Genomic DNA, 23,061 nt, shown 5'->3' on the forward strand with positions numbered 1-23,061 from the left:
CTTACCTGCACGCAAGACGCCACAGTAAGTACGTCAGCTTCAGCTACGCTATTTGCATAGCTGAACTCACGGAGTTTACATCAATGGTAGGAGTTAGTATATACAGGGCCTCAGTGTGCTTCTTTGTCCCCCTACTAACTGGAGCACAGGAGTTCATGAGTCTGCTACAGTCTTTAGCTAACAGAACTAGGTTTTTAAGCTGAGGCAGTCACAGTTCCTCCTGCTTCCAATGACCAAGCCGGAGTATGTTTTCACTGGATACGGTAGGTGTAATTTCCAGCTTGAGGAGACATACACACTCTAGCTTTGATCAAATTAGCACTTGTAGAAATGTAGCCATCCTGACTACATGATTTCAGACAGGCTCATACTCAGGGTGGGTAGCTGCTTGTGTTGTTATGGTTACCCTTTTATTTGTTAGCTCACTAGCTCAATCAGAATTAGTGCGGGTATGTCGTCTGGATCTGGAAATTACACCATCACTCCAGTGTAGACATGCCCTAAGATTCCTGAATTGTTGTACACCATATAAGCTGTGCCATCTGTTATCTTGTGCCAGTTGCTAGAATGCCTAGTTGCTAATGAGTTAGATCATTATCAAGATACTTGCATAGGCTCCAGCTCCATAGGACCCAATACCTCACAGACAGGAATGAATTTCTCCTCCCTGCAGCACTGGTGTTACTCTTAGACTGCACAGCTAAATGGCATGACTCGGTTTATACTTCTCCCATCAGGTTGCGGCTGTTGACCTCCTGGTACCAGGAATTGGGGAGCTATGTGGTGGCAGCCTGAGGGAGGAGCGACTGGATTTTCTACAGTCACGCTTAGAGAGGTATGGAGAAACCCTATGGCTTATTTATTAGCAGTAGCGAAAGAACACTGTCAGAAGCCACTGGAGTTTGCTGAGGAGAAGAGTAGATGTAAAGACAATAGATGTTCCTTTAAATGGTCATGTTTATTGGCTTTGAAGGGTCTGTAAAGCAGCTGTTTATTGGGCAATCAAAATATTACTATATCCCCAAATAATGACTTGATTCTAGGGCAATGTACCTCTTCGTGTCAGCTCACTACAGAAAAATGGTGCATATTACTTCGAGAGAATCTCTTGCTATCACAAGGGCTCCAAAGGGACGATCTGTAATTGTGTCTGGCCTCTCTCCTGAGGCCTTGCCCCCCACTCGCCAATATGGTATCCATCATTCACCAGCAGTGGATGCTGTAGAGTAAACAGGGCATGGATATCTTTATCAGTGTTATCCAGCCCTAAGGAACTGCACTGTTGCAAATTACAGCTATGCGCTTTGCTAGTGTAGATGCAGCCTCCATGCTTTCATGTCAGAAAATGTTGTTCTGTGCTAAGGGATGCTGATAAGTTAATTGGGTAGTGGAACCCAGGCTGGTTTGTCTCAGATCTGTGCTCTTTGCCTGCACCCCACCCCACTTCCTGGCTGGTAGAAGTCTGTGTGATTTCAGGGTGCTTTGAAGTCAGCCTGAAGCAGCACAGTCTCCAGTTATCAAAGCTGGCATCCAGGTTGCAATCCTGTCACTCTGCAGGGGGAAAATCCTCTTTATGGGGTTAAACTCAGATCCTCCCTCTGTTTTCAGTGAGCCCTTCACTGAATTCAGTCCTGCCCCTTTAGGCCAGACACATGCAGGAGGTGTTTTTGGAGAATGATGAAATCGCGTTGGAGTATTGGTTGCATTTGGCGAATGCGTTTTCTACTTAGAGCAGACACCTATTCAGCTGACACATGGCTAGTTAATGAAGCACAGTGAAGCCATCTTCAGTAACAAACCTAAGAAGGGCACGGATAGTCTTTAAAGGGTGGGGTCTTCCATTTCAGCAGAGAGTAAGACCAAAACTGTTTGATTTGAAAAGCAGAGAAATAAGAGGCTCTACAACAGAATTGCATAAATCAATGAAAAATTAGTCTTTGATGGGCTTAAAGTCCAGTTCTGCTCTGAGCAACTATGTAAAAATGGTATCTTTTTACTCTCTGGAGCACTTCCTTTGGAGAATTCAGGGTTAGATCTTCTGAGTAAAGACTTTTTCATTGGCCTTATCTCATGGTTAGCCCTGAAGAGTGATGGTGACCAAGAGAGAGTTGGATTTTATAATACAACTGTGTAAAGAAACTATGGTTCCGATTCAACAAAGACTTGCACATATGCTAAACTTCATTCACATGGTTATCCAAGTTGAAGTCAGTAGTACTATTCATATCTGTTAGATGAAGTGTGTAGGCAAGTCTTTGCAGGATTGGGCCTTACTGCATTAGGATTGGTACCATGCCTTTAAGAAATAAACAGTACATTTAAGAAGAGCATTATAAACCTGTTTAACCCCACCCAAAAATTAAAAAACTTTTAAAATTAAAAAACTTCTGCTATTGATTAGGCTTCTTTCTTCTCTTCTTCTTTTTGTATTAATTAGTAATGTCATCTCTTTTCTTATTCTGGGTACTTTCATGCAGTAAACTGTTAGCAGAGCCCACAGCTTATATGAATCTGCTCTGCTGATTTACTAACTCCTATTTCTTTATTCCACAGATTAGGACTTGCAGATACCTACCAATGGTAAGATTATAGTTTGGTCTACAACCATTATCTGTTCTCCTGCTACTGTTAGGAAAGAAACTTTTTCTTAGGGGTCCTCAGGAAGTTACATCTGGTTATAGTGACGTGGCCTATATGAATAAAGCTTAACTGCGTGTTGTTTGAAGTTTATCTATCCTCTGACTTGTTTAGTTCCAGCTGGAGTTGCACAACATGGATTAACCTGCTACTCATCAACAATTTTTAATATTAGATTGTTAAACTGTATGCAAAACCTATAATGTTACTGAAAATTTGGAGATGCTGTGGCATGAGATAAATAGATACCACACAGCGAATTGTGATCAGTAGGGGCCATATGAACAGCTCCACTTGGCAGAGTGATGAGGCCAAAATACCTTTCCAACAGAATAGTTGACATAATTACAATTCTTTCCCTAAAGAAATAGACCAGACCAACCCTTTAATTTAATAAGGTAAAAACAGACTGCCTGAATTTTCTCCTGTGAAAATGACTGTCCTGACTCCAAGTCATATTAATTATTATTTATTATTAACAACATATTAATTATTTGTATTATCATAATAATGCTTAGGATGTATCTTTTTCTTCCAAAGTGTTTCAAATACTGGATAGTTTATCAAAAAGTGCTTGAGTAGCTAGATTAGCCATTAGGGAGGAGAATGCTTTTTAAATAGATAACTTGGACGAAGAGGCTGTAATGAATGCAGGATTCCCTCCTGCATCCTGATGCTGCTTGGGAATAGCACAGCACAAGGTAGCACAAGCCTCTACATGAGCAATGAGTAGACTGGGCAAATGAAACTTCTTCCCATCTTTCATAGATGCATACGCTAGAAGGACCACTGTGATGAGCTATTCTGACTTACTGCTTTAGCGTAAGACATAGAATATCACCCAGTAATTTCTGTGCCAAGTCCATCATTTCTGTTGGAACTGTGGTGTATTGTGGAGGAGTCCACTTGCAGCAGGAGCACCTGCTTGTGGCCAGATATAGAGAATAAGACGGAGAATATCTTATTGCCCTTATATAAATCCATGGTACGCCCACATCTTCAATACTGTGTACAGATGTGGTCTCCTCATCTCAAAAAAGATATACTGGCGTTAGGAAAGGTTCAGAGAAGGGCAACTAAAATGATTAGGGGTTTGGAACGGGTCCCATGTGAGGAGAGATTAAAGAGACTGGGACTTTTCAGCTTGGAAAAGGGGAGGCTAAGGGGAGGATATGATAGAGGTATATAAAATCATGAGTGGTGTGGAGAAAGTGAACAAGGAAGAGTTATTTACTTGTTCCCATAATATAAGAACTAGGGGCCACCAAATGAAACTAATGGGCAGCAGGTTTAAAACAAATAAAAGGAAGTTCTTCACACAGCGCATAGTCAATCTGTGGAACTCCTTGCCTGAGGAGGCTGTGAAGGCAGGACTATAACAGGGTTTAAAAGAGAGCTAGATAAATTCACGGAGGTTGAGTCCATAAATGGCTATTAGCCAGGATGGCTAAGGAATGGTGTCCCTACCCTCTGTTTGTCAGAGGATGGAGGTGGATGGCAGGAGAGAGATAGCTTGATCATTACCTGTTTGATTCACTCCCTCTGGGACACCTGGCTCTGGCCACTGTCGGCAGACAGGGTACTGGGCTGGATGGGCCTTTGGTCTGACCCAGTATGACCATTCTTATGTTCTTATGACATGCCATAGTGACTACTCCCCAGTTGCCACCTCTCAATAGTCACTCCAGTCCTGCAGTGGTCTCTCGCCCCATGAGTCTTTTCTCCAGCTGTGTCATGATTTAGTCCATCCCTTATGGGGTAATAATGTTCCAACTCAAAAGGAACAAAAACTTCCATCCTTCAACCCAGTCAGTCCTCAGTACACTCCTGACCCCCATCCCAAGCTCTGCAGAGTTCCTCTTCACTCTGTCACAGAGAGCTGCTTTCAGAAGGGGGTGGGGAGGCCCAGGTCCTCCCAAGCCACTGGCACTCAGGTCTTCTGCTCTGGAGCCTGTCTGCACCCAGGTCTGCTTTAGAAAAATCTTACTCCCCAGTCTGCCCTCTCCCTTCAGGAACAGTCTCAGGGTACCAGCTCCTTCCTGCAAGCCCCTCTGTTGATCCTATCCTTTAGTCTGGACCTTCTTCCAGTGCCCAGCTTTCCTAGCCTTGCCCCTCTTTCATGGCCCGACTCCTCTTTCAAAGTTCTTACTCAGGCCTGCCTTCTCTTAAGGAGGCCTGCTGCCCCGGCATGTTCCCTTCCCTGTAGGCCAGGGGTGGGCAATAATATTTGAACGAGGACCACTTCAAAATTTTTGAAGTGGTTGTGAGCTGCCCCGGATGGGACGGGGCCTCAAGCGGAACGGGCAGGCCTTTAAATAGCAAGAGTTGAAAGTGCTCACAGCTCCCAAGCATCACACAAGCGGGAGCTGCGAGCCCTTTCAGCTGCTTCTATTTAAAGGGCTTGTGCCTTCCCCTTTGCTGCCAGGCAACGCGTTGCCCATCCAGCGCAGGGAAGGCACGAGCCCTTTAAATAGAAGCAGTTAAAAGGGCTCGCAAGTCCTGGCTCCCTAGCAACGCACTAGGGGCACGGGGAGCTGTGAGTTCGTTTAACTGCTTCTATTTAAAGGGCTCACCACTGGAGTGTCACATGGTGTGCTCCAGGCAGGGCTGGGTTGGGGAGGCATGATGTGCTTCAGGCGGTCCTGACAGCTGGCTGTTCCCAGCCCTGCCTCCTCCACCTGAGGCCCTGCCCCTTTTGGGAGTGAAGAGCCTCCCACAAACACACACACACTTTGCTTGAGGGTCCAGCTAGGCTATCAGCTCCCGTGCTTCACTGCAACCCAGCTTGCCTTTCCAGCCTTCTGTCATCTAGCTAAATTTCTAGGGCTTACTCTTCACCAGCTCTTTCTCCAAAGCTACCTGCCCCTCTCTGTTTCTGTCTCTCTCTGGTAAAGCAAACTTAACTGAATAGCTGTGGCCACCAACAATAATTGCTAAATACTCAGCTGTTTATAATTTTTCACTCTGCCCTGTGTCCATCAGGTGCCTTTCTGTATGACCTCGTTTCCCTGATATTTTTAGTGAGTAACAGAATAGTTTGTTACCTTACGCCATTTAAATTCCTCAGAAAGCTTTTTCCCTTTTCTTTATCAAAGCCCGGACATACAAAGCCATATATATAAAAGATGATCATTTTGTTTCTTCTACCCTACGGTATTCAGATAGTCAATCTTTGTGTTTATTTTTTTTCAAAAAAATGTGTAAACTACAATAGCCAGTTAGAACTCTAAACAAAATCACTTCATTTTCCCTATCCAGGCCCTGAAATATGTCATTGTCCTCAACTCCAAGGCACAGTTTAAAATCTCTTCTGCTTCTTTTTTCGTTGATCCAAAGATTATGCCATTCTCCTTTGAAATTTAGAATTCCTTCTTACTCAAGGATACTCCTCTGTCAATCCTTCCATTTCTAACAGGGATCTTAGCTGCTTTGTCCCACCGTTTCAGTTCCTCTTGTTCCTGGTATGCGCAGGGATTCAGGCTAATGCTACACATGTCCCCATCGGTTCTAACTCTGTCCCTAGAAATATAATTTGCTTAAATCGCTCCTGCATTGGTAGATAGTCTTTCTTATTGCCATAAGGCCTGAGTCTGAGTGAAAAAATGATCATGGCTGCTGGGCATCGGCCCCTTTCTACTACAGATGGGTTTTTTTTCCTTTATATTAACAAGCCTGCTCCTTCCCAGCTGGGCTTTATGATCAAGTAAGCGGGGCTCCTCATCCAGGTGCAACGTGGTATTGTTAATTGGCTCTCAGGTCCACATTAGCCCCTTCGGGCCCACGTGGGAGACATCCAGTCATGGGTTAAAGATTGTGAGGGAGGGAGAATCCTCCACATCTGAAGTAAGAATTCAGGCAGAGAACAACTGATCTGCACTGCACATGTTGTCAGAAAGCTGCCCTGGGCTCAGGACTTGAACTCGCAGTTCGAGGGGTGTGCTCGAGTTCAGTGGCCGCAGCTGGTCTCTGCTGGCATGTTAGAGCCATAGAGCTAAGAATAGTGATTGAGACATGTCAGACAGTTGTCGTCCTGGGACACCAGATGTGTGATCCAGTTTGGCTGTTCTCCTGCTCTCAACAGTGACCATTGCCTAGTGTTTCAGAGGCATGGGGAACCTGCTTTAATTGCCCAGTGCTGTAGTGGAGGGGAAACGTCTTAACTTGTCCCAGTAGACGGTCAGCTTATGCCCTGCAGTGTTCAGCCTGCTTGTGCATGGAGTGGGTTCTGCTGATTGGTTGGATTTGAGGCACTAGCTCTGTGAAGCTCCACACTGGGAGATTTAGGCAGGCTGCTTTTGTAATGGCAGGGAGTGTACCAGCGTTGGCACGAAGGCTGTGCTGTGCCCTATCTCTCTAACTTCCATGGGGGAAGCATAAAGAATCATGGTCAGCAGCCTATACTGGTGCATGGCGTTTCCATTGCATTCTGGATGGAGGCACTTTCTCTTCTGTCCCCACACTCCACCCTCCCACCAACCATGGCCCCTTGGACATGGCACATCATAATGCTCAGAGCTCAGCAGCGGGGTTCCTTCTGGAAATGCTGAGATAGGAGTGCATGAAAGTGCTCCTAAACCCTGATCTCTAGCGTCCGCCCAAAGAGCAGACAGATATTTAGCTTATCTGCTTCACTGTGTCCGTTCTGGTGGGCTCAGTGGTGACCCCCTCCCCGAGTTGCAGTGGCAACCCCCCCCCCCCACGCCCCGATTTGCTGTGCTACCGAGATTTACAATTGCTGCAGGATGGGACTTACCCTTTTTACAGTTTAATGACTAAATTTAGTCTCCAAATTTGGCACAATAGCTCCTTGAAGGATAATGGAAATGTCTATATGATGTTTAAAGTAAGATATTGACTAACTTCTGCACAGGAAACGCTTTAAAATGGTTATTTTCTGAGATCCTGCATAGAACAGAGTATCTTTGTTTCCCTCTCCCTCCCATCGAGGATTACAGGACCTTGGAAATCGCAATCTGACCACTCCTCACTGTGTTATTTAAGGAGCGGCTTGCCTCTAATACACCCATTGTACCACTGGGAGAGGAGGGTGGAAGGAGAGGATCAGTGATCTGAAACAGACTGTATTCTAGTCTCATCGTTTACTCAGCTGACCAGTGGGGTTTAATGAGAAAATAGAGTAAACATTCCAGAATCCATCTGGATCTCTTTCATGCGGATACCTTGTGTATGTGTGTCCTAGGTTTTCCTCCTTTGACTGATTTGGGAGAGGTACATTTGGCATTGGCTTGTGCAGTAATTGGGTTTATTTCTACTCTCTTTTCTTTCACGCTGTCACTTGGAGGGAACTCAGTCACCTCTTTTTAATGCCACTAGTGATCAGATTTGGGGTTGAGCATCATTGTGGGGAGTGGTCCGGTGGCTATGGCACAATGCTCTTGGAAAGATCAGGAGATCTGAATTCTCTGGATCTACTGTGTCTTTGTTTCCCCTCCCACCCTTTGCCTGTCTTGCCTATTTAGACTGAAACTTGCTGGGGCAGTGACTGTCTCTTGCTATTTATCTGTACAGCGCCTAGCACAATGGGGCCTCTAGACGCTATTGTAATAACAGTAGGGACAACACTTTGTCACCCAGCTGTGAATTCTTGTACCGTGCTCACCCAGACGTCATGTAGCAGCTCATATGCTCTTGCTTCCTCATTCTGACTTTCATCGTTCACATAAAGTAGCTTCACACTTGTCCCTTTGGCATCTGTGCCTAGGGATCTAGATTTCCTAGCATTAGCTCAATGAGGTGGCAACAGAGATAGGTAGACCTGCTCTTTGGAGCTGCTGTTCTGTCCCATTGAAATGTATTCCCTTTTGGGGTAGAGGGGAAAGCTAGCTGGACTGGACCCCTCCTTATTGTGGTAATCTCCCCTGAGTTTCAGTGGCAAGATTCTTTCTGTTGATATTCTGAACAGGGCGGAGAGAGCTTTCTATGGCAATAGAAGAAGGGAAGAACATCATGCCATTGAAGTGAAAATGATCATTTTAGCTGCTTTCTATCCTTTGTGACCCACTTCCTCTTCATCCCCACTCCCTTCCTTTATTGTGCAATGGAGAGCAGGGCAGCAGTAGTGACCTGAGATATAGCAGTGCTCAGTGGCACATAGTGAGTGTCATCTGTACTAGCATTTCCAACTAATGTGCAAGAGGCCACGTCAGCAATACAACTGTTAAACTCAAAATCCCCCTTGGAGGTGGAGCAGTTCTGTTTTCCCTGTCTCGTAGGTGGGAAAGCCCAGAAAGGGGAACTGACCTGCCTGCAGTGGTACTCAGCAAGTCGGTGTCAGAGCTGGTATCCAAATTTAGGATCCATACAACATCAGTTGAAGTCAAGGGGAGTTTTTCCATTGACTCTAGGGAGCTCTTGTCCAAACTTTTGTCTTCCGTTCAGGGAGCAAAGTTTTGTGCTCTAGACCCGACTGCTTCTCCAGCCCAGCATGCCCACGTGGAACAGAAGCAGATGTTATTCTCACCATCAATACATAGCAACAGAGCCTAGATAGTAACTAAAATATTCAGTTATAGATGCATAGATTGTCAGGTGAGAAGGGGAGCAGCACTTTGGTCACCCAGTCTGACCTCCTGCCCAGGCATTTCACCATGTAGGATCCTGCACAGCATAGGAAATTGAGAGGGACATTGAGATGTAGGACTGAGGTTGTTTGAGGACAGCATTGACCAGCCCTAAGAGCCAAAGCCATTTCCAATGGAAGTAAATCAGTTTCTCGACAGATGGGAGCAAAAATAAAGCAGAGGGCAAGGAGGTGTCCGTGTAATGAGGAGATTCAAAGGGGTGCATTATGTTATTTGGAACAGAGACAGAAAGGGTAGAAATACATCCTCACATGGTAGAGAAGAGAATTCTCCTTTTTGCCCTGCCCTGTAATATAGCATATGGGGCACATGACAAAGATAAAATGACATATGTTTGAAATGGATTAAAGGAAATGGCTTTTTAACTTGGTATATAATGAACTCCTGGAATTCACCACCACGGGATGTTATTGCAGTACATAGTTTATAGCAAAATTCAAAGGTTACACGGGCTATCAACTCTCCAGCTGCAGGGCATAAATTGATTGCCAGCTGGGGTCATGGAAAAATATTTCCCTTCATGGAATTACATTGCACAATCATCCCAGGTGCACAGGGAGGGGTTTGCTTCCCTCTTACACTTCATGTGCAAGCCACTGCAAGAGGCAGGATACTGGGCTAGTCCGTGGCTATTTCATGGTGGAAAATGTGTAGCATGCAGCTTCATGAATAAAGTGAACTTCAAGGAGCATTTTTCAGCATAAAGGAAATTTTCCATGCATCTGTCACAAGCTGCTTTTTCTCTTGTCAATGCAGTACTGAAAACATCTCAACTCCCCCACTGCTGGAGCGCTGATGGGAAAAGAGCTGCTCCCATAGCAGTCATCAGAAATGGGCTAAGTGCCTGATCCAAAGCTGATTGAAGGCAAAGGGAGATTTCCATTAACTTTAATGGGCTCTAGATTCAGGCCCTTGTATGCCCAAGTGGATGTGGTTTGGCTTTTCTTGTAAAATGCTTTGAGATTTACAGATGACTTGCCCTTTATAAGCGCTAGCAAGTATTGTTAATTTTCACCTGCAGGAAGATGTTGTTTCATTTTATTAAGTGGATCTGTGAACACTACCACTGGCAAAACACCAGCAAAAAGGAAGAAAACTCTATAACAAAATATTTTTATTGGTTTGAAATAGGAATCCTTAGTCTCCAGGCCACCAAGTGCTGAGAACTATGTAGAGGCAACATACATACCTCTTAGTGAAAAGTTTCAGAGGGGTAGCCAGTTTAGTCTGTATCTCCAAAAACAGCGAGTCCTGTGGCATGTTAGAAACTAACAGATTTATTAGGGAATAAGCTTTCGTGGGTAAAACCCACTTCATCAGATGAATTGGAGTGGCACTAACAGAAGCAGGGGTATATATAAAGAAGAAGTCTTGTCTTAATGAAGCTCATCAAGTCAGGGTGGAAGTGGGTCATTCACAGCATTTGATGTGATGTGAATAGCCAGGGAGGGGAAATTGCCTTTGTAATGCATTTACACTTCACTTGGCTTGCTACGGCTTCAATCCAGAAGGAGCTATCTTCATTATTCCCTAAAAATGAAGCTTTGAGAGTAGAGCTGGAAATGGGAGAGTCCAGAAAATTCCTTGGGAACTATATCATTAATTGTGATCCTGGATCAGTCTAGAAATGTTATTGCTGAGTGGAAGAAAAATAATAATCCAATTGTATTAAAGGAAAATGGTTCACTTACCTGAGTCCCAAAACTTACATCTCTGGGGATGGTACATAAGATTATCTACAACATGTTAGATACAGCACTTGATCAATGGAGTTGCTTTTGATTTACACTTGGGTAGTTTGGGCCCATTCCAGAAGATCAAGTTGTCCCATTGAAAGCTCATCAACCAAAATTTGGAGCATAGTCTTTTTAAAACCAAACACAAATATTTTAAAAAATTGTGATGTATTTAAAATAAGTGATTAAAGCATGCATTCTTGGCAATAGAGCTCAAATCTGCCCACCCTTACTGTTGCATTTACCTGCTCACATTGAAAGGTGGTTGTGTGGCACAAACCACTTGTGAAGCAGTTTAAAAAAAAAGCAATTTTTTTTCCATAAAAAAATTTGTTTTCAGTAAAGATTCAACTGAGGGAAAATAGTGCACCGGGGGAAGTTTCTGTCTGTCTGTCCAGCCTGGGAGCCCAGCCCTAGAGAAGAAAAGAGACAGGAGAAAACCAAACTACATTTCCCATGAGGAACTGCTATAGTGTATCCAGGTCAAAATATTTCCAAAATATTTTGGGTGTTTTATGATGGAAACATCTGAACACTTTTCTTTGTCCAAAACATATAGTTTTTTTACTAAAAATTTTCTGTGCAAAAGAAACCTGAGAGAAACAGCAATTGAGCTAGTTATGCAGCAAGGATGATGCCAGTCAGTGTCATAAAGAAGAGTCAGAATTCACTCACTTCAGCAAAGGAAAAAGGAAGGTGCACAGCAGAGGCTCCCTCCTAAGGGTATGGTTTCACTGCTGAGTTCACTTGGGTGATCAGCACCCGGCTCTGAATACTCGGTTTAGCCTAGTGCAGGTGTGAGCAGCTACACTGCAAAGCCTTAACCCAAACCCAAGTTGCTTTCTGCTGGTGCTGTACACCTGTGTGTGCGTGTTACTATGGCTGCTGGGTTTATATCCCAGGATTCTTTGTGCTGCAGTACGCTGAGCCGCTGTATGATTCTTTGGGAGAATTTATTTGTCCTTCTGGGCTCATAGGGGAGAATTGTGGGAAGGCATTGGAAGCCTGTCAGCATTGCAGTTGATTTAGCCTGTGTCACTAAGGGAAAGCAGGAAGGTTACCAGCCTTAGTGAAAACTCCAGCCTGCACCCCTAGCTGGACCGGCTAACTTGGGTTTAAAACATTACCAACTCCAGATGTGAGAGGAATTTGTGTGTGGATGGGAACGGAGGAGGATCTAAGGAAAACACCTGAGGAAGAGCCCAAGTTATCACCACAAGGAAGACATACCTTTCATGCTAAACCTTATTAAGCAATGGAATAGTGTCTCTCGGCAAGTTTTGGAAACCCCATCACATAAGACATTTATAACTGGACCTGATGGAGAATTAAAGTGTCCCAGGTGGGGGGGGGGAGGGATTCAGTATCATTAGAAGGACTAAATGAGCTAATTAGATGTCTTCCATTTCCAACTGCAAATGCTTTTGATGTTGCAAGAGTCTAGGTCAAGGAAAGTAATTAGGATAAAGGAAAAACTCTTAAATGGAAAGAATGGCTTTAATTATATGAGCATAAACGTGTTGATTGTAACTATTTAAATTGCAGGTATCTTGATCTCCGACAATTTGGATCTGTCCCTCATGGAGGCTTTGGATTGGGATTTGAGCGCTACTTGCAGTGCATCTTGGGAGTGGACAATATCAAAGATGTTATTCCTTTCCCAAGGTTTCCTCACTCCTGTCTTTTGTAGCTCCATAGCTGACTCACATGGACTGATCTGCGCTGGAGGAGTTATATGTATAATGTGTCTGCAGAAGACTATTTGCAGTGATATTGGGGAAAGACAGAGGATTTTTACAGCAAATAATCTTGTGGTAAATGTAATGGAGGGAGTTGAGGAGAGATGCTCCTCTTGGGAGATTTTGGACCCTGCCATTTCTTAGTATAAATTATGTAGCACATCAAATCTTCAAAGCACTTCAGCTGCATTAATGAATCTTACTTAACTAACCGGTTAAAATCCTCACAGGAGGAACAGAAGTCAAGACTTTAATGAGTAAGCATTGTTGGGAGCTGGTATTTTTTAATGCAAGATGTTAATGAGAGGGTGTGGCCCAAGCCAGGATTGCTACGAGACTTAATTACATGTCTGCACGGTGCTTTGAAGATGGATTGCTATAGAACTGCGAGGTGTTATCATTACTGTAACACCTTTGTTTTTAAGAAATGGCTATTGCAAAGAAAGATTCTCCCCTGCCCTGAATTCAAAACACCTGTGAGTTTGGGAAGCAAATCCTAATCATCTTAACCTGGCAAGGAAAAATGTCTCATATATTGTAACTGTGGGGGTGAAGGAGTTGATGGCAGTTGATTTTGTAAGTCAGTAAACATACAGTTTTTTTTCCTGGTTTTTTTTCCATGGTTTGTTTTTCAATTATACAATTATTGTATTCATCATAATGGTGATTCCTTCAACCTGTTCAGCAACTATCCTTTAACTTACAGTAGACGGAGAGCTCTGTAAGAGGTGATCTTTACGTTAAAGCGAAGGCGAATTCATGGGAAGAAAGAAATGTTATCTTAAATGGAAAAACACTTGAGCCTCTGAAGCCAACACGTACTTTCCCATTTTTCTTGAGAAACTATTTCATGTTCTACTGGCCAATCACATTTACCAGCATTTGTAAAACACCCTGCAACTAACACACGCTCCCACCTAATCATTGTATATCAGGTAATAATGGCTCTCTTCATGATCTTCTGATACAGTTTTTGGTAAGATTTAACCTCCCTGCTAGGTGGAGAAAATATATCCCCGTTATACAGATGGGAATTGTGTGTAGATTAAGTGATTGGTCTAAGGTCACATGAGAAAACTGTGGCTGAGCTGATAATTTGTTGGGAAAAAACCCTTTTGCGCAAGAGTCTGTAAACCTCATTTTTTTAAGAATAAAGGATCTTGCGCAAAAGGACTTTTTCCCAACAAATGGCCCCGTCTACACAGGGCTTATCATCACAAAATCCTCTTCTGCAAAAGGATAGGGAGAAGATATGCAAATGAGCACTCCATTTGCATTTCCTCTTCCGCAAAAAACACAGCTGCTGCCTGATTGTGTATTTCCAGTTCCGAATGAGGCTTGTGGCTGTGGCATAGCCATGGCTGGGCCTGAGTGGGCTGCTGCCCCCCCACTTATGATCCAGTGGTCCACTTATGAGACTACCCACTCGTTTCCCCGGCACCCCCTGCCCTGCTCAGCTGGTCTGGCACCCTTGCTGGGGAGCAGAGTTGGGGCACAGACATGCCCCGCTCTGCCGGCCCTGTGCTTCTGACAAGGTTAGGGCACAGGTTTGCCTCTCTCTTTTCCGTTCTTGCTCCAGCTGCAGAGCCCAATCGGGAACAAGCCCCCACTGGCCAACCCGGGTCCCCCTGACAGGACCGCTGGGCAAATGGGGCAAGCCCCCAAACTCACTTCCTGGCTGTAGTGCTGGGGGTGGCTCTGATGGCTCCTACCCTGCCCTCCTGTCCTTGCCCACCCACCCACCCTAAATTGGGGCCCATCCAAGTGTCCTGGTTTGCCTCCATCACTGGTGTGTGGTTGACTGGTCAGCTCGTAACTCTGAAGTTACTCATAGACTCATAGACTTTAAGGTCAGAAGGGACCATTATGATCATCTAGTCTGACCCCCTGCACAGTGCAGGCCACAGAATCTCACCCACCCCTCCTAGAATAATCCTCTCACCTATATCTCAGATATTGAAGCCTTCAAATAGTTTGAAGACCCCAAGATGCAGAGAATCCTCCAACTGTACCCCATGCTACAGAGGAAGACGAAAAACCTCCAGGGCCTCTGCCAATCTACCCTGGAGGAAAATTCCTTCCCGACCCCAAATATGGCGATCAGCTAAACCCTGAGCATGTGGGCAAGACTCACCAGCCAGACACCCAGGAAGTTCTCTATAGTAACTCCTATCATCCCTCCATTGACCTATTTACCACTAATAATGAATGGTCAATTAGTTACCAAGATCATGTTATCTCATCAAACCATCCCCTTCATAAACCCATCTAGTTTAATCTTGAAGCTAAATAGCTCTTTTGCCCCCACTACTTTTGGAAGGCCATTCCAGAACCTCACTCCTCTAATGGTTAGAAACCTTCATCTAATCTCAAGTCTAAACTTCCTACTAGCCATCTTATATCCATTTGTTCTTGTGTCTACATTGGTATTAAGCTTAAATAATTCCTCTCCCTTCCTGGTTTTTATCCCTCTAATATATTTAAAGAGAGCAATCATGTCCCCCCTCAGCCTTCTTTTGATTAAGGTAAACAAGCCAAGCTCCTTGAACCTCCTTTCATAAGACAGGTTTTCCATTCCTCGGATCATCCTAGTGGCCCTTCTTTGTACCTGTTCCAGTTTGAATTCATCCTTCTTAAACATGGGAGACCAGAACTGCACACAGTATTCCAAATGGGGTCTCACCAATGCCTTGTATAATGGCACTAACACCTCCTTATCCTTACTGGAAATACCTTGCCTAATACATCCCAAGACCGTATTAGCCTTTTTCACGGCCATGTCACAATGGCAGCTCATAGCCATCCTATAATCAACCAGGACTCCGAGGTCCTTCTCCTCCTCCGTTACTTCCAACTGATGTGTCCCCAGCTTATAACTAAAATTCTTGTTATTAATCCCTAAATGCATAACCTTACACTTCTCACTATTAAATTTCATCCTATTGCTATCACTCCAATTTACAAGGTCATCCAGATCTTCCTGTATGATATCCCGATCCTTTTCTGAATTGGCAATACCTCCCAACTTTGTGTCATCCGCAAATTTTATCAACAATACCAAACAGGACTGGATGGGAAAAGGGTGATATTTTATATAAGGACTGGCAGTCATAATTTCCCAGCTATTACCAAAGCTACAGAAGCCACAAGAGGTTGTTACTTCTCAGGGCTGAGCTTATTGTTTTATTTTGTCGTTCCTTGCAAAGCTGCACTTTCCAAAGGATCATAAAGTTTATGATCCTGATGGGAGAAAATTATGTGTAATTCTACCCAAGAATTCTGTACCAGTTGTTTCAGAAGCAGTCTAGGCAAGGCTTCTGAGCAGGAGTTCAGATACTGTGCTCCCAGTGTTTTGGTTTGTGGTTGCTACTAATTGTATTATAATAGATTTTTTTGTTTTACAGACATGCCTAGATGTCCTATCAGCAGTTAGTGCCTCATCATGCTGGCCGTTGTACTTATATATAGTAAAGAGACAGACCTTGCCCACATAAAGCTTGCAGTTGAACAAGGCAGACACAGAGTAGGAGAAGGTCATGATTAGATGGCTTTTTTAAAGACATGCTCTAGTGCCACCGCAACTTATGGACTTGAAGTAGAAATTGCTGGGTGGAATTCCATGTCTGTGTTATACAGGAGGTCAATTTAGATGAGCATAATGGTCCATTCATACTTTGAAATATTTAAGTATTATTGTCCCCATTATATAGTTGGAGAACTGAGGCACAAAGAGATTAAGCACCTTACCCAAGGAGGTGTAGGAAATCTGTGGCATAGCCTGGGATTAAGCCAGAACCACTAATTCCAAGACCAGTGTCTTATCCATTAGATTTCCTGATTATGCCAGTAAGAGCAACACTGAATGTTTGTAATTGATCTGGTTTAAAATGTGTTTTCTGCTATTATAATTTCTTGGCCCATGTTTTAATCATTTGTCTTGAGGACTCTTCTGGTTTCAATAAGAATGTGGCAATATATTTGTTTTTAATAATCTTATAAAACAGTTTTGTTTGGAATAAGGGGTGCAAAGAAAATAAAGAGTAAACTTTCATTTATTTGCAAAAAGTAAACTTTCATTTATTTGTTTTGTGGTTTTTGTTTTTGGGTTCACCAATAATTTTATTGTATCTTTATTGTCATTCATTCTAGGCTCTCCGACCATTTTATGAGCATTCCTATTTTCACAGTGCTGTGAAGACATAGGCCTACATTTTCAGAAGACACCTATGATTTTTGTATCTCAGTTTGTGGGAGCCCAACATCAGACCCCTCAAAGTAGCCTGATTTTTCAGAAAGTATTGCACTCTCAGAGACTATGTCTACACTACCAGGTTATTTTGAAATAAGTTATTTCTAAATAACTCCCAAAATAGCTATTTCGAAATAAGCTTATTCCTCTTCACAAGCAGGAGTTATTTAGAAATAACAAGCCCCTTATTTTGAAATAACAGGCTTGGTAGTGTGGACTCTTGCCTTGTTAATTCGAAATAAGGGGAGTGATTTTGAAATAACTCCCCAGTGTAGACATGCCCTGAGTATAGACAGACACACTTAGGAGCCCCAGAGATGGACCAGAATCCCACTGTGCCAAGTGTTATACAACCTCAACAAAAAGATGGGACCTGCACCAATGACTTTATAATCTGAGTATAAGACACGAGAGAAGTTGAAACTAACAGATGGAGTGAGAACAATGGTATAAAAGTGGTGGGAGTGAGGGGCAGTGGGTCTATCAGCTTCCTACCCCTCAGTGCTGTCTAATTCACCTACATTCACATAGTAAATCAGTGGTGCAGAACCAGGAATACAACCAAAAAAATTAGTCTTCTAGGTGCAGCTCTTCAAAGGTATTTAGGCGCCTAAATTTCATTGGAACTAATCACAATGAGAATCTTAAATTCCTTTGATCTAGCCTTTAGCCCCTTGGGCCATGTCTTCACTAGGAGAAAAGGTACATTTTTTAACCTGTTTTAAAACCCTATGAATTCAAGGCAGTTGTCATTATAATTTGACTCATTGAAGTAAATCCCTCCTCCTTGGTTTCCTTTCTGTTTGGATTATTCTGTCTAGACTCTAGTCTCTCCCATAATTCCCAAGCCACTCTGGAATTAAAGTCACAGGAAAAAGTAACTACATTTTATAGAAGCCAGGGCTTTGTAATGACACTCCTCTAGTGTCATTGCCTTCAGAGTTCTTAGGTGTTTGTCTGTGAAGCTGTAGAATGTGGTCTAAATGGTAAATGTTGTGGTTAGTAAGCTAGACACCCCCTATGTGAGCTACAGTTGTCATCTGTGTTTTACAGCTGGAGAAATTAGACACACCTCAGCCTCTCAGTATCATTTTTCTTCACATCTCAAGACATTGCTGTAACGGTGGTGTACATTTGCTGAAGTGAATAGGTTTATGCAAGATTTTAATATAGAGGTGCATCTTATAAGGGGCAGTATTAGGAATTTTGAGATGTGTCCAGGTAGCTGGAGTGGAGAACACAGCATAGTTGGGTACAGCAATTCACCAGATAAACTCTCTAGTTTGGGGTTTCTTTGGGTTTTGTTTTGTTTTGTAAGTTTTATTCCTTGCTCATTCACTGGCTTGTTGTGTAACAAACCTCAGAAGTATTACATGGTGTCAGAAGTGCTGAGTGAGAAAGAGATTACAGGAATTGTGAGGTTAACTCCTGTGTTTGAAACTGAAAGCAGGGGAAAGGAGAGCACATGGAGCAGCAAAGAGAGAACAAAGGCTTGTGAAAGAATTTTATGAGCACAATATGAGCTTAAGAGGGAGAAAAAGCCAAACATGGATGTGTCGCAACCTCCATTCACTCAGCAACTGTCATGCAATGTTGCATGGCACTGGGAAAAACCCCAGAGATGTGAATTGTACTTAGCAGCCATAGGGTAGAGGAGAAAAATGATAAAGTTGTTGGGGTGGGGGAAAAGCTTTGGATATTTGTAACTTTAAGTTTGAAGAAAGTGAAATCATGAAATTAAGCAAAATACTGACTAAATTTGAGGAGCATTTCATGCCAAAAAGGAATTGAAGAGATTGAAGGCACCATGGAGCAATGTCACAGAATTAAGGACACTCGGTAAATTCTGTGACTTCAGTGAGTCCACACACTATCTAGATAGAGAGAGAATCATTTGTAGTATTATAAGGGAGAGACTGCTCCGTGAAGGAGGTTTAAACTTTAGAAAAAGCTCTCCAGATATGCAGAGCAGCAGAAACTGCAAAAGCACAAGCTAGAGACCCGAATTCACCAAAAAGGGCTATCCATGCATTGAGTACAAAAGAATATAGTCCACAAAGATCAAATAGTGGAATCATTCAGTGAGAAAATTATTGTTGGGGGGAAGATTGGACGACTGAGTTTAAATGGTTATATCGAAGGCTTGGATCACAGCATGGCCCCAGACTATGTTTTGTCTTTCAGAAGCTCTCATAAATGTAGGGAAAATCATTCTTTTGCAAAATGCTACAGAAGTCAAATGCATTCAGATGAAGATAATCTGTTGAGGAGTTTTACACTGACAATGGAATCAAGCAAGCATGATGAGATGGACTGGACACAGCCTGTGACAGAAAATGGAATATTGATTCCAGTGAAACTGGACGCAGAAGCTCAGGTTAATAGTCTATCTGAACAAGAGTATGAGAGGCTGAAAATAAGAGCAAAACTGGGACCAGCAAAAATAAAAGTAACTGGGCACCGTGGAACAAATATATAGTGTCAGTGAAGGGGAAGTGCATTGCTAGCATCAGCCACAAAAACAACATGCACAGACTCTTGTTCATTGCAGTGACAAAGGAGGTGACATGAATTTTAGATGAGGCTGCCTGTGAAAACTGAGTCTGGTAAAACAGGTGCTCTCACTACAAGAGCATTCAGAATCTCTCTCTGAGGCCTTCAGTTGAGAGTATCACGATCTGTTTTGAAGATTGGGTTGTTTGGAGGATGATGAACATACACTCCAGATAAACAAGTGGGTCCCTCCAGTTAGCCAACCATGTACAAAGGTACCATTTGCACTCTGATAAACTCAAGTCTGAACTTGCAAGAATGGAATAATGCATGTAATACAAAAAATGGAGGAGCCAACAGAATGGGAGAGCTCCCCTAGTTGTTGTGGAGAAAAATAACGGCCAACTACACATCTTCTTAGATCTTAGAGACCTCAATAAAGCTATTAAAAGAGAACATTTCAAACTATAAACACGAGAACTAAGTAGGGCTCAATTTGCAAAGGCTCAATATTTCAGTAAATTGGATGCATCCTCAGGATTTTGGCAGCTCACATTGACTGAAGAAAGCTAAAGCAAATCAAATTTGATTCACCATTTGGAAAATAAAGATTCTTCTGTTATTCTTCAGCATAGCTCCAGCACCAGAAGAGTCCCACAAATCCATACATATGGTTTATGAACATATTAATGGTGTCAATACCTCAATTACTTCATCTTGAGCTCAACAAAAGATGAGCATGATTTTAGACTTTAGGGAGTCCTGGATGCAATGAGAAATGTAAACCTCAAACTAAATAGGGAAAAATATGTTTTTAGGATTATAGACCTGGCTCTCTCTTTTTATTTACAACAAAGGTGTAGAACCTTTTAAGTGGAAGGTTTCAGCTAGTGAAATGATATCATGTCCCCAGCCAAAGAAAGATTCTTGGGAATGGTTAATTATCTTGAAAAATTCATACTGAATCTACCCTACCAGAGCAGCAACTTTGAGCAAACTCCTAGAGAATAAAAATGAACAGTGTTGGGGTGCAGAACAGAAGGAATCATAAGAAGGTTTGAAACAACAACTGATATAAGAACCATTATTGAAATTCTATGCACCAAGATGACCTATTAAAATGTCAGATGCTTCAAAGTCTGAGTTAGGTGCAGTGATTTTATAGAAATGTGAAGATTGTTGGCAGCCGGGTGTTGTATGCAGCCAAATCACTGACTGAGGCAGAAAACTTATATGCACGGATTGAGAATTGGCATTTAGGAATATTGTTTGCTTGAGAGATTGGTTTGACAGTGGATGTTGAAATGGATCACAACCCCCTCCTACCATTAATTGGTGAATCACTAAATGATTGTACTGTGAAGATACAAAGAATGATGATAAAGTTGCAGATATGATTTGGTTGTGACCTACATGTGCATGCACTTTCTACAGTGGTGAATCCCACTACAAAATCAGAGAAGACCTTTAAGATAGAATTGCAAGCTCATGTAGATCTGATTGTAAAGTCAGTTCCCATAACTAACAGAAAACTGCAACAAATAAGAGGTGAAAATAGAGAGAGAGAATAATTGGAGATGGTTAAAGAAATGATAATTAAAGGGAGGCCTGAAGAAATAAGCAATTGCTGCCCAAGTTGGAATGCAGACATTAATTTATCATGATAGATGGAGTGATTTTCTAGGGCAGCGAGGTTGTTTTAATTTCAATGAGCTTCTGTAAAAAAAAATGCTACAGACAATCCACGAGGGTCATTTAGGAATTGAGAAGTTCAACAATGCACATGAGAGGTGCTGTATTCAATCCTAACATTACTGTTGTGGTAGGAAATTGCCTTGTCATGCTTGAAATATAATGCATGCCAATAGGCAGAGCTACTAAGACCCTCACTCAGGTCCACAAAAGCCTTAGGAGAAGGTCAGCACTAATCACTGAGGATTATTCTCTGTATCCAGTAATTTGCACACTGCACTGTACTGTACTGAGGCAGTGATAGCCAGCAAGAAGGGAATCTTCTACAGACGTGGAATTCACGTTGGACAGACAAGCACCAAAGCATCCTAACTCAGATTTTAAGGTCAAACGGGACCATTATGATGATCTAATCTGAATCTCCTGCACAACCCATGCCAGTGAATTTCACCCTGTCACTTCTACAGCAAGCCCATAACTTCTGATCCTGCTGGAGCCTATCATTTCAAAAGCTAGCGAGTCTTGCATTAGAGACTGCCGGTGGTGAAGAATCTACCATATCCCTAAGTAAATTGTTCTCTCACTGTTAAATATCAATGCCCTAATTCTATAATTTGACTTGTTTTAAGTTTCCCCAGCTGCAGGATCTCACTAAGCTTCAATTCTTTTCACTTTCATGTCACTTCTGAAGGATTTGGTGGGCTGTCTGATGAGAACAGGCTTTCTCACTCTAGTTTGGCGCTTCTGCATCAGTGGGAGTTGTGGAGGCTCTGAAAATCAGGCCATTTAAGCCTATTATAGTTGGTTTCACTACCTGTAGTGGCAGTATTGACTGAGTTCTCATTAATAAAGCCCTTCCCTCTGGTGTAGCCCTCTGTCTTCCTTGCTCCTGTTTGTGTTACAGTGTGCCATAACAGAACCAGATGAGGCCCCTGGCCGTAGAACAGAAGATGGATCTCCTGAGATTTAATCCTGATCAACTGCTGATTGACTGTAAACATGGACTATTGCTTAACCTCTCTTCCTCAGTTTCCCCATTGTATCGTACAATAAAATGTGTACATGCTTCCAAACTTGTAAGTCTTAATTGATATTTGTAAACTGCTCTGTTACTGATGGAAACAAACCTAGAAAAGCATTTTCTAAATTATTTGCACTCTGCAGGAGAGGCCTGAACAGCAACTACTTCCTTTTCTAATAGAATTTTTAGTTCATTATGAGAAACACAGTGCAGCCTCGTATCCTGAAGGGGTGGCATTAAAAGAAAAAAAAAACTTAGCAAGCATCTGTTTGTATGCTGGCTTCTGTTTTGACTAGTAGATGTAATGGCACATGAGCATTGAGCTGACAGTAATCCAGTTACAAAAGTCTTCAGAGTCTCAGCACCAACAAAATTAAACTTGATTATATCCAATTATGCTGAAAAGCCAGACAACAGCTCTTAGCTTGGGGTGAAGCCACTTCTCATGATCACGTGCAGGGAGGCCTTGCTGGATGTCAGTAGGGTAAATGCTCATTTGCTCTGCCACAGAGCACCATCTGCTTCCGAAGTAATATTTAGGGATGTGAGAGACATACCAAAATCAGTTAAGGAGGCAGGAGAGCCTTGTAGGGATTTTCCTTTCCTACTTTATTATCTTTTGTATTATGTTATCACCTTAAAGACCCAACTGAGTTCCGGCCCAATTGTGCTAGGCACTGTCAATGCACACAGTCCTGTCTCTGAAGGGCTGACAGTTTAAAGATAAAGGAAGGGACCTTCATTTGTAAGGTCACTGGTATATTATAGATGACACTAGAACCAACTGTTCCCTGTGTTACCTGCTTGGCTGCTGCCTTCCACTGTAATGCTGAGAGAAGCAAAGTTATGCAGGCATCGCTTCCATTTTTTCTCCCATGGAAACAAGACAAGT

The 23,061-nt window shown here is 42.7% G+C and overlaps 1 protein-coding gene across 3 annotated transcripts in view; it reads left to right on the top strand.

The window, feature by feature from the left end:
- The window catches only part of NARS2 (asparaginyl-tRNA synthetase 2, mitochondrial), a 71,242-nt gene extending 51,407 nt beyond the window's left edge, over positions 1 to 19,835 (top strand). For 2 of the 3 annotated variants that reach the window (XM_075919476.1, XM_006131905.3), the window contains 3 exons: positions 738 to 835; positions 2,554 to 2,580; positions 12,521 to 16,765. In XM_075919476.1, the coding sequence (XP_075775591.1) occupies positions 738 to 835; positions 2,554 to 2,580; positions 12,521 to 12,665 (270 nt within the window). In that variant the 3' untranslated portion in view covers positions 12,666 to 16,765. Of the gene's footprint in view, positions 1 to 737; positions 836 to 2,553; positions 2,581 to 12,520; positions 16,766 to 16,863 lie in introns of those variants that run through there. The other variant, XM_075919475.1, reaches the window with a different exon arrangement.
- The last annotated feature ends 3,226 nt before the right edge of the window (positions 19,836 to 23,061 follow it).

The sequence above is a fragment of the Pelodiscus sinensis genome, chromosome 1 (assembly GCF_049634645.1).
Source record: "Pelodiscus sinensis isolate JC-2024 chromosome 1, ASM4963464v1, whole genome shotgun sequence".
Lineage (NCBI taxonomy): Eukaryota > Metazoa > Chordata > Testudines > Trionychidae > Pelodiscus > Pelodiscus sinensis.